General features: G+C 42.9%; 1 protein-coding gene across 1 annotated transcript in view; it reads left to right on the forward strand.

The window, feature by feature from the left end:
* ca16b (carbonic anhydrase XVI b) overlaps window positions 1-12,500 on the forward strand; it is a gene marked incomplete at its 5' end in the record, with an annotated part of 147,930 nt that overhangs the window by 110,193 nt on the left and 25,237 nt on the right. The window contains 2 exons of the mRNA XM_083667634.1: window positions 3,212-3,360; window positions 11,165-11,260. Coding sequence (XP_083523760.1) covers window positions 3,212-3,360; window positions 11,165-11,260 — 245 coding nt within the window. The remainder of the gene's footprint in view (window positions 1-3,211; window positions 3,361-11,164; window positions 11,261-12,500) is intronic.

The following is a 12,500-nucleotide window of genomic DNA, read 5'->3' on the forward strand; positions in this document are numbered from 1 at the left end:
TGTGTGTGTGTGTCTGTGTCTGTGTCTGTGTGTGTGTGCGTGCGTGCATTCGTCTCAGTCTGTGTGTGAATTACTTTACTTGACAGTTGGTCTGAGCGTTGTGTGTGCATGTGACAGTTTGTGACAGAGCGCTGTGTGTGTGTAAGTGACAGTTGGCGTGAGTGCCGGGATCAGTTTTCACTCTAGGGTGTAGATGTTTACAGTGTTCTCAGAGGAGCCTGTGAAAATCTCCTGCATCTCAGGCCTTCTGCATCTCGGGCCTTCTTGTGTGCTGAGCCTCTTTAGCTTAACCAGCGCTGGCAGACTGTTTAAACCGCAGGCAAATCCTCTCTCGTTTCACCACAGGAGCTCAGCTCATCCCACTCCACACCAGTCCCCTCTACACTTTCATCATGCTCTCTATCTCTCCATGTCTCTGCTGTATGTCTTTTTCTGTTTCTCTTTCTTGGCCCTCATCTCCCCCACTGTATTTTGTCCCGTCCGTCTGTCTGTCTGTCTGTGTCTGTCTCTCTCTCTCTCTCTCTTTGTGTTTGCCGTTACTCTGTGTTTGTTTGTACTGACGCTCATCCCCTTCATTCTCTTTGTGTTTTCTTAAAAGAAGGCTCTCCATCTCTTCTGGAGTGCCTAGATAAATCCTGATGTAACAGGGGGGTGGGGGGTGGGGGGGATCAGCCGCCAGAGCACTGCCTCTAATCTGGCTAATGATGTCGGCTGTAGACCTGTATGTTAATGGGTTGTGATGGCACATGACACTGGTAAACTCAGTAAACCGAGTACATACAGAGCCAAACCAAGCTGAGCCAAGCTGAGCTATACTGTGCTGACATGTTTACGCATCCACTATAGTTGCTGTAAGAGTGCTGGAAAAAGACAATGTGAAAACAACATATCTGAGGCCAGCAACATACGTTTCAGGACAGCCCTGTAGTTTGTAAAGGCCTTCAGGGTCATGAAAAGGACACTGATGTGAATAGGACTGCAAGTTGCGCGCCATCATGTCACACCCATATTATCATATCTCATTGATCCAAATAATTCCTAGTTTCATGTTGTCACTCAAAACATCTTTCTATCAAGCCAAAACTACTCAAGGCATATTCTGGAGATTGAGAAACATACAACTAAACGATTCTTCAAATGAATCCTTTCATCGATAAAAGATACCATCTGTGGACATCACCAGAATTGTAAATGTTGCAGAAGCTTGTCCAATTTATTTAAATAATTCTATAGGCCTAAATCAAATATGCAACTGGTTGCAGTTCAAGTTGCCTAGACATATTATAGCAGCTAAAAGCGGGACAAAAATGTTCCCTTCATTCCAACTGGTTCTCATTTGTTTTCATATTTGACAATAGCTGCCATGCCCGACGGATCATGTCTGAACAGTGAACGCTGCACTTGTATGAGTCGCAGCATGAGATATTTGAATGGGGACTTACTTCAAATTACATTTTCAAAGAGGTCTCTAAAGAGGAATTCTTCAAGATCAGCTAACTTTCAAAGTAAATGCAAAGTCATGCTCTCTTCTTTAAAATGTGCAAGTCATATGTAAGTCATATATGATAAAAACTTGAAGTGATGTACTGTTTTATGCTCTTGTAATTAAACTGTTTTTTATAATGTGTTTAAATTTGCCAGATAGAGAACTGCAGCAAGCAACCCGGGCCTTAATCAAACACAGATATTTCTCTGACAGACTGCATTTATTTAAGGTTGGGGAGGTTAATTGAAGGCTTAGTCACTGCAAAGCTCAATTTGTCACTGTAAGTGTTCAAAGCACACTCAGCAGAGGTTTTATAGTCAAAGAGTTTGACTAACGTAACAAAGACTTATGGAGCCTATTTAACTATTTAACTCTGCAATATTTGAATTATCATGTCGTCTGGGACCTTTAAGGCCGATGATGACAGCACAGAAAGCACTAATGTAACTCTGTCCCTGAACCCCTAGCTTCTGAAAGGCAGCAACACAAATGCCTTGAAAAAACTTTCTGGCATCCTCACAGTCCAAACAATAATCAAAATGGCAAGACAAACATTGTTCACACTTTATTTGGATTGTCCCAAATAGATGGTTTGTAGATCTTCAGTAGATGTTCAACTAACTGTGATCACCATTTCAACTAACTATCCATTAACCTTAACCCTTATCCTAACCCAAAACTTAACTCGAAACCTAACCCTATCCTTAACCCTTACCCAGAGATCTCCGACCTTTTTTTACCATGAGAGCTACTTTAAAAAAAAAAAGAAAGATATCGAGAGATTTTTTACCTTTAATTTTATTAATGACAGACTTGGTGACACTGCATGTTCAGCGTCCAAAAACACATTCTCCTACTATTCTTTCCTCTCCTCTCCACCTCCCCTTTCTGTAAAAGAAGATTTTGCAATGTTATTATTTCCAGCTCCAAGTCTGTAGCATCCACATCAAAAGCATTCAATGTTTCTGACACTTCAGATATGTCCATCTCCATGAAGAGATTGCTGATGAATGCCACACAGGACTCCAGTTTGTCAAAGTCATTTACTTTGACTCCTCAAACTCCTGACCTAACTGAGCCGTGTCGCTTGTTGAAACCAAGAGCACGTACCTAGATCCCATTCTAGCTGTTGTTGAACGTCTCCTGAAAGGCCAGAAATCCTCAGAGCAACGGTGTTCACCCCAAGTTGAACGTCCGATATTGCAGACAAGATTGTCCTGTCCTGTTCTTGTGGTCTTTGAACAATGTCAGCAGCACTGCATACTATATCAAGCACACACACTTTACCTTGACACAATAAAATAAAAAAATATTCTCCCACTCCTGATGAAAATGTTATGTTTTTTGCCTTTTGGCTGGCACTGCATCCACTGCTTTTTCCCAGCTGCACGGTACGCAAGACTGCACGATACGCAATTGACGTTTGACGTTGACAGATGGACATTGATTGGCAGATGTGTGTCAGCCAACCGTGGCTAATCAGGGGTGGGATCATACGTGTGGCTCGCGGCTACAATCCGATGCAAGTTTTCTGATTATTTGTGTGTTTCAGTGCGAAAAATTGTATGACCAAAATGTTCAAAGTGAAAGATATATTAGAGACTGTAGAAATGTTTCCAGATAACAAATGAAGTTATCCCTGCTTTCACTGACTGTATCTCTTTTCCCTATCTCTTCCTTCTGTCCTTTTCCTCTCCTCCTCTTTTACCCTCGATCTCTCACCAGTTGCTGTTCTGCTGAAGGACGACTACTTTGTGAGGGGGGCGGGACTACCTGGGCGCTTTAAGGCGGAGAAGATGGAGTTCCACTGGGGTCAGAGCAACGGCTCAGCAGGCTCTGAACACAGCATCAACGGCAGGAGGTTTCCTGTGGAGGTAAATGTAACGAGGTATAGGTAGACCCGAGCGCAGAAAGCAGGCAGGAATTAAATGTAAATCTTTACTTGGAAACTCACAGGGAAACACAGGTACATTCAGTGAGTGAAAACTCAAGACAGAGCACAGAGTAATAGGCGGTAATCAATCAATCAATCAAGCTTTATTTATATAGCGGCCTTCATACAAAATTGCAATACAAGGTGCTTAACAGTAAAATTGAAAATACACAAGTACAGAACATACAAGCATACATACATACATAAATACATACATATATACATACATACATGCATATATAGTACATAGAGAATAGAATAGAAATAATAATGGATTAAGAGGGTAAATAAAAAGGTATGTCTTGAGGTTTCTTTTAAAAGTGTTAATGGATTGTGACACCCTAAGCTCATGAGGTAAGTTATTCCAGAGGCGAGGACCATAGACACTAAAAGCTGCCTCCCCGTATTTCTTTGTCCTCACCCCGGGTATGACTAAAAGACCAGTGTCAGAGGACCTGAGAGGTCTCGATGGACTGTAAACTGAAAGCATATCTGATTTGATATCTGATAAGTGATTTGAACACCAGTAAAAGGGATGTGTGCTCTTCATCTGGTCTTGGTCAATACACATGCTGCTGCATTCTGAATGATGATGTTTATAGTTTTTTTAGGTAGACCAGAGAAGAAAGCATTACAGTATCTGTCCGGGAGAGAAATGGTTGCACTTTGGCAATATTTCTAAGGTGATAAAAAGCGTTTTTAGTGATATTACTGATGTGTGATTAAAAATTCAAATCAGGGTCTTGAAGCACGCCATGATTTTTTGCAAGGGGCTTGGTGTTTTGTGCTAGAGACTTTAAGCTAGTGCATAGTTTCTCTCGTTGGACCTTTGTTCCAATGATTAAGACCTCCGTCTTATCTTTGTTTAATTGCAGGAAGTTATGGGACATCCACAAGTTGATATGATCAATGCACTGAACTAGTTTATCAATAGGGCTGATGTCATTGGGTGATAAAGACATATACAGTTGTGTATCATCGGCATAGCTAATTAATCCCATGTTCTCTGATAATGTTTCCTAGAGGCAGCATATAGAGACTGAACAACATAGGTCCCAAAATGGAGCCTTGAGGGACCCCACACGTTATGCTAGTGTTAGTATAAGTAACAAGGCACAGATGTGGCCAATTAACTAAATGAAGGCGATAAGAAATAACAAAGAGTCTGTGATGGCCTCTGGCGACCAGCAGAGGGAGCAGCAGGCTCAGGAGCATTCCTGACAGTAAAGGCTGATATCAACATACTGTAGATGTATCTATATCTTATAGAAGAAGTTTCACAATACAATCTTACTCAGGGTTATGGAATTGTACAATGTAGAGACTCCACTGTGGGTGGATTAGAGCTGAACACTGAACGTGTTACAATACCACTTCCGCTTCACTGAGAATGAATGAGGCAGACAATATGCTCTAATATCGTGTCTGGCTTCATTCAGAGGTTGTTATTCTTTTTGGAGAAAGAGAAAGATAGAGGGAGAGAAAGGGAGAGAGAGGAGGAGGGGAGTACAATGTTGTCCTTGTGAAGCAGCTCCATTCCTGTGAGAATGATGAAGACTGAGCAATCATGGTAGGGCCACTTTTCAAATTCCAACTCCCAATGAGAACTTTGCATGGCAAAAGCATTCAGCTTTCTTCTTCTGTGTCACTCAGTCTACACTATTGTACGGATGAGCTGTTTGTGTTTTTCTGCAGTACACAAATATCAAACAACCTGTTCTCTGACTGCTCCTCAAAAGCGACAGATTGTTTTCAACAAAACATTAAGTCACCATTTGTAACTTTCCAGAGAGGCATATATGTATCTATAAAAGAGTGATTTATATCCACAGTGTCACAGTTTTCTGGAAATGGAGAAGAGCTTGTTTACTCCTCTCTCGTAATGATGCCAGCCAGGACTCTTCTGTCACGTTCCTGGTCCTGCTCTCATGGATCCTTCCCTACAGGCATGGCATTTGATGCTATACGCCTGTGTAATTATTATAATGATTAATTTTTTTCTCAAATCTTTTTGGGAGCAACCAACCATTGAAGGGCATTGGATGATATACAGCCATTAGAATTGAAAGCCCTGGTATTAGCTGTTGTGCATATGGCTGCATTGATAGAGATGCCTTTATGCCTTTAGAGATGCCTTTTCACTCTGACGAAAGGTCTGGGAGGCAAGGCTGTGGAAGAACATAAAGAGATTTATGGAATTCATCCGTCCACATTTATTGCCATTTGCTTTATGCCACAAATGTGACATAAACATAGTCTCGCACTCTTTGGATTTTTTGTTTTTTTGATTTGTGGTTTGTGACAACCTGTGTCACACCCAAAACATACATGGACATGTGTACAAGTGTTGTAGAATAATGTATAGGGAGATTATAGAATCATGTAGAATTGTAGAATAATGTATAGGTTTACAGTTGATTATTGCCTCTCACTCTTCTGCCTGTATATCTGTGTATAGTTGAACTCAGCCTTCTCTAACTTTGAGCTCCCACTTATGAGCGCATCCCTCTATGATTAACCAGAGTATTCTGTGGCCTCTGGCCCTGTCAGGTTCCTGCTGAAGTCATACTGAGCTCATCTCTACTACAACTCTATTAGAATCACAAGAGAACATGTTCAGAGAGTTATCATTCATTATATCCCTAGTATATCTCCACCCCTGCAGCAGTGGTTATTGTTCCTTTAAGCAGAATCGGAGCTGCTATTTTCCCTGTACAGTGATTGCTTGTCCTCCATTTTATCTAGTATTTCCCCTGGCCTCCCTCTGAGGCTGTGTGACTGTGGGAGAGTACAACACACAATGTTAAACGGAAACCAAAATAAATAGAAAGGCTTACAGTGGGCCATTCCACATTTGTGCCCCATTGGACACGGAACAGAGAGACAAAGCACCCTTCGAAAATAAAACCCTGAACAAACAGTATGTTTGGTTGTTACAGCGTAGCATTGTGTATGAGTTTGTGTGTGTGTGTGTGTGTGTGTGTGTGTGTGTGTGTGTGTGTGTGTGTGTGTGTGTGTGTGTGTGTGTTTGCGTGTGTGTGTGTGTGTGTGTGTGTGTGTGTGTGTGTGTGTGTGTGTGTGTGTGTATGTGTATGTGTGTGCGTGTGCGTGTGCGTGTGCGTGTGTGTGTGTGTGTGTGTGTGTGTGTGCGTGCGTGCGTGCGTGCGTGCGTGCGTGCGTGCGTGTGTGTGTGTCTGGGTGGCATACTGTAGCTCCTTTCTCTCTGAATGATGTGGCTGGATAATGTAGTCACTCACAAGACACAGGATGTGTGAAGGTTTGAGTTCAGACACAATAGCTCCCAAGTCTTTACAGTACGTACGTCGCACCTCAGCAGACAGGATACAGTGGATGGCTTTGACATTTTGTTGGAGGGAAGTCTGGTATATTTTCAGACCTTGTTCGAAGTGTCTCATTGAAATGATAAACGGAGGGGAAATGGAAGGGTGGGTGACCCTCTTCCTTTAGCAGTTGCCCTGTTTAGCATTGAGCACTCAGCCCAGATAGGACTGGTTTGGTTTTTGGCAGGAATTGAGATGCAGTAAGTGAGACCGTGGGGAAGTGCCCCTTGACCTCCGAGAGATTGGCACAGAGAGAGGAAGGGCAATAGCAGGGGAATGAAGAGGAGCTACCTGCAGAAACCCCACACTCCAGCGAAATAACACAGTCACAAAGGAAACACACTCTGTGACCTTTAACATTAGTCACTGTGAGCTGAGAAGAGAATAAAACAGGCTGCTCGCTACGTTATTGGCCCTGTATGCTCACACACACACACACACACACACACACACACATACACACACACACACACACGCACACACACACACACGTACACGCACACATATACATAAAGAAAAAGACAGAGTGAGAAATGCCAAATTAATTCAGTAAGAAATTCCTGATCTTCAAGGCTGCTATGAAACTGCAAAACACTGGCAGACTTTGTATCAAGCCTTTTCTAAAATATATAGTACACCTCTACCATATTTCAAAAGGTGAAATAATGAAGTAATATGATTAATGATCAGTCTCATATACAATACAGTGCGTCTAAAAGCTTTGGGCCATTTTTCATATTTTCTGAATTAAGAGATGTGTTTATTTGAGTTTGTATTTGGCCCATGTCTTACATGTAAGGAAAACTGAATATATGAAAATGCATTGTGTTCTGCTAAGAGATGCAAGTGATTTATACTGTTCTAGACTTCAGCACTGTACATCATTTTTACTCTGGAAGGCCTGTGGTTGTGTTCTTTATATATTTTCTTTTCTATGATGGCGGCGTGACCTTGGAGGCTTAGCTTGAGGTCTTGTTTGTCTGAGCTAAATACAGGTTTTCCAATCTGCTATGTAATTAGCCCTCAAGTCTAGATTAATCTTATTCACTCTCAGCCCTGAGGTACAACCTCCGTATTCCACACATATTACTGAAGAATGAAACTACTGCACCTAAAGAATCTCAGAGGGAGGGAGCAAGCACACACACACGCACCCCCCCCCCCCCACACACACACACACACACACACACACACACACGCACACACACACACACAACAAAAATCACCCCATCAGTTAGGTTGTGAAAATCAATGAATTATCAGTGATATAGTACTGCTATGACTCAGAGAAAGGACAGGCAGCTTAGTAGTCATCTGAGACCCCAAAATCACCTGTCCTGTTTCCAATTCCAGACAATACACAGTTCAAGCTCAAGGAAAGACCAATATGTTGAGCAGAGTGCTGAGCAGCCTGCCACATTGTGAGATTGGCCATTATGTAAAGACCATTGGGTTGCACTGCCTCTGGCCACTGATGTTGACATGCTCTTCTTCAAAGGAGTGACGTGGGGATCGATAAATGGACCACCTGTTCGCTCAAACAGCACAATGAAAAATGAAGGACTGGTTTTCCCCTCCGGAGGCCATAGGGACATCTGTTGTATTAATGTATTAGAGTGTCACCCTGGTTCGATGAATTATACATGAAATATGATTTGCAAGGTACTGCAGAAGGGTGTATGTGTGTGTGTGTGTGTGTGTGTGTGTGTGTGTGTGTGTGTGTGTGTGTGTAGCCTGTGCTTTTGATTGCACAGTATGTACATTTCACGTTAACAAACACCTTATTAACATTTCATGCATTTCTGTCACACATACATGTTAATTTAGAACAAATGTGTCTCAAACGAGCCAACACTAATGGGCAACTGGGCCCTTCCTGTGAAATGATGCAACCAGGATGTTTGTTTATGGCTGTTTGCTCTCCCTGTGCCCCACAGCACATAATAATGCAGGCAACATAGGAACGCAGGGTGACTCATAAGCAGTGGTGAATATCTAATGGCTTACACCGTACAGGAGCAAATTACACCAGGCTGTTTAAACTACTTATGATCAACTCAATGACTGTTGATACCGGTTTGAGCGTTGTTACGCTGGTCACGTATGGTCCTGGCTTTCAACTTTTCCTGAGTCAATGTGACTTCTATGTACTTTGTAGCTACATTTGTTGTGCTAGGTGCCCTTTTTATTGCTATGAAAGTATTTGATAATTGAGAATTGAGGTTTTCCTAAGTGCGCTCTCAACAGGAGTGGGTCGTGTGTGTGTGTGCCAAAGTCGGTGAGTGAATGAAGCCTGGGGGGGTGAGCTAATTGGGGGTGGGGGGGGGGGGGAGAGTGGCGCCTGATGTAGTTAATAACATTTGAATGGTGATGGATGGCCAATGCCCTCCTTGCTGAGCTCTCAGACAGACAACAAATGGGCCCCATTAAGGGCTGCAGTTAAAGGAACTCTGGAGGAAACTGATTAACTTTAATTAGCAGGATTGGGCCACTTCCCATTGTACCTGCTATATGTATTAAAGGATTTACTCCCTTTATTTATTTGTGTTCTCTGCAGTCGTCAGCAGACTCAGTTGTAAGGTGAACTCAAGGTTCTGGTTCACGTGTCCCTGCAGTCGCTACAAGAGGTTATTCATGGCTGTGCTTAGTAGTGTATTATATAGTCTTTAATTGGAATAGTGTGAAGACAAGGGGAAAACAAATATGACCAAGTGTGTAATTTGAAGTCTAAGCAGGTCCTAAACAGCTTGATTCAAGAAGGGCCAAACTCGAACCCAACCACGTCCCCAGGCTATTGCGCAAAGTGCATATAATCCCGAAATAAGCACTGGGGTTGTATTGTAAACGAAGGCCAAGTTGGTCCACCAGACCTTCCAAGCATTAGGCGTAAGTGTCTGGGAAGAAGATCAATACCACCAGGACACCCAGCAATGACTGAACACTGCAGTGTTCAGCAGGCTGGTGTCTCTGACCGATTGAGCAGGGTCTTATCTGGCTTCTCAACCTCATTAGGGAGGATAATGTGTTTTTGTCTGAGGCAAGCAAACTTCTTTGGATGGCGTGCCTGTGTATAAATTATCGGTGTGTGTGTGTGTATTAATGCACCAGTAGACGACTCCTGAGCATTATCAACAGCATCTCAAGGCCGTCTGATCCATCCAATTATTCCTGGAAGGAGCAGATGGCTCACTGCCTACTCACCTGATTACTGAGGGAGGGCAGCAACAATAGAGCAACACAAATCACGATGCAGACTCAGACGAGATTGAAGCGCAAGCGGACGCAGTTCTTTTCTGTGGGGATGTCTTTCATAGTTGACAGTTTGTTTGTGTCCACAGATTAAAGTTTGTTTTGAGTTTGTTAGTGTCCACAGCCCAGTGTTTTGGTTGGCCTTTGATACTGTCAAGTTTTCTCTACTATTGTTCATGATGGTGTCTCTGTTTTGTGTTTGTACTTATGATGACATTTTGGATTCCTCTCAGAGCCTCTTTGTTTGTACTTTATCCCAGTGTTTTGGATTTGTTTTGTTTGTACATAAAAGCATTATTTATTCTTAGTACTGCTTGGTAGATGTTTGTATCATATTCTAAGTTTATTTCTCTCCAGATTCTAAATTGACTATAATATGTGCTAAGAGTCACAGATTTGATAATCTCTGCTTTGATCATCTCTGGTTTGAGGGAAATGAAGGAAACAACTCAACGTAGTAGAAACCCTAACTAACCCCTGAAGTGCTCCAATGTTACACTTATTATATCAGTGTTTGTTTGTGTGTGTGTGTGTGTGTGTGTGTGTGTGTGTGTGTATGTGTGCGCGTGCAAGTTGAACTGTGATGCTGTAACGGCTCTCGGCTGCACAGATGATTTGCATCTCTACTGAACTCAGAACTATCTCTCATTTTATAATGTTACAGAATCCCTAGGCTGGAAATGGGCTCTGTGTGACACCAACACACACACACACACACACACACACACACACACACACACACACACACACATACACACACACACACACACACACACATACACACACACATAGCTGTACAGTACATTCAGAGTGCATCACTGTTAGATCTTACTGCCTGAGAAGAGTATAATCCGACAGTGGATCCCCTCCCGCCATGAATGTTACTATAAGGACAGCGGGATGCAAGACTGGGATATTATAAGAGAGGCCTTGTGTAAGAGAGGGAGGGAGGGAATGAGAAAGGGAATAGAGTGAGAGAGATTTGAAGTTGTATTTTCAGTATATACCTGATGTAAACAATTGTAAGTTCTTCAAAATTACTTTTCATGTATAGTACAAAGTGTCTACATTCTGTCCAAATAAGTGATGCTCTCTAGATGCTTTGTTCAGGGCTCTATTTCCCCATCCCTAATGCTGTGTCTGTTCTGTTCACAGATGCAGATCTACCTGTACAACTCTGATGACTTTGACAGTCTCAGTGCTGCCATCAAGGAGAAACGCAACATCGCTGCCATGTCTGTGTTCTTTGAGGTGAGACTAGGATGGACTGGGTGGGTTTTGTGTTCTCTGGGTTTCAACTGTTCTCAACATACAATTGCAGGGAGGTAAAGGCTGGAAATACAGTAGGTATGAGGAAATATGAACAGCAGTCGTAAATACACGGATCAAATGTTGCTTGCTCTCATGAGGCAATGTTCTCTTTTTCCCTCTCTGTCTCTACACCTTCAAATAAAGTGTATATTTCTTTTACACACACACACACACACACACACACACACACACACACACACACACTCACACGCACGCACGCACACACGCACGGCCGCACGAACGCACTCACACGCAGTGTCTTGATACTCCTTTAACTAGAGAGAGGGCCCTCGGCAGCTGGTACTGGGGACTGGCAGCTGGAGTGAGTGGTGTCCTCTGGGTGCCATTATGGCAAAGAAGAAGAACAGAGTCAAAGAGCAAGGGCTTCCTCTTCAGAAATTCCCTTAAACCCACCTCCACTCTGCACACTAGCTTCCCCACAGGCTCCCATTGCCACCTGCACTCTCCAGGAACATGTCCAATGTCTGGCACAGTAAATGACCCCACAGTTGATTTAAACATGCAGGAGTGTTAGTCACTGCCCCAAGGAAAAGTTAGTCACTGTCCAAAAGGAAACATGTCTCACTGTCTAGTATTTGGGTTATGCTAGAGTGCTTTTGAGCAAAGGTATTTTTTTTTGTTAACAAATGCCCTCAACCCTTCTGCAAAGTTTATCTCATCTGAGTAAAAGAATCCCACTTGCTGTGCTTGCACCTGTGGACCATCTAGACTAGATGACTAGACTAGAGATTGATCCCATAGTTACTGTACCACTCTCCGGCATAAACCCAGAATGATCACAAAATAGATGGAAGGTCCAGGTTCACTCTGCCTCTATCTGTCAGACTGTTTTTTTTTCTGCTGTATTCATGCAATCTATAACTGAGAGGCATTTTATACTGTAGCATTCAGAGCTATGCAGAGTGGAGTGGGTCATTTCTCAGGCAGAGGATAGGCAAAGGCAGCCAGGCTGGAATGGGGACACAGGTGCTCCTTATGTAGGTCTGCATAGAGACAGTGACTGACCGCGGGAGTGTGAGGACCTAAATGCCTCCGCTGGGTCCTGACAGCCCTATCGCTTACGGCAATTAGCACCACCAAGCACAACCCGCTGAATTGCATTTTATAGAGGGAGGGTTTGTTAAACGGGGCACACAAAACACTCATACACACACACACT

The sequence above is a fragment of the Argentina silus genome, assembly GCF_951799395.1.
Source record: "Argentina silus genome assembly, chromosome: 4".
Classification (NCBI taxonomy): domain Eukaryota; kingdom Metazoa; phylum Chordata; class Actinopteri; order Argentiniformes; family Argentinidae; genus Argentina; species Argentina silus.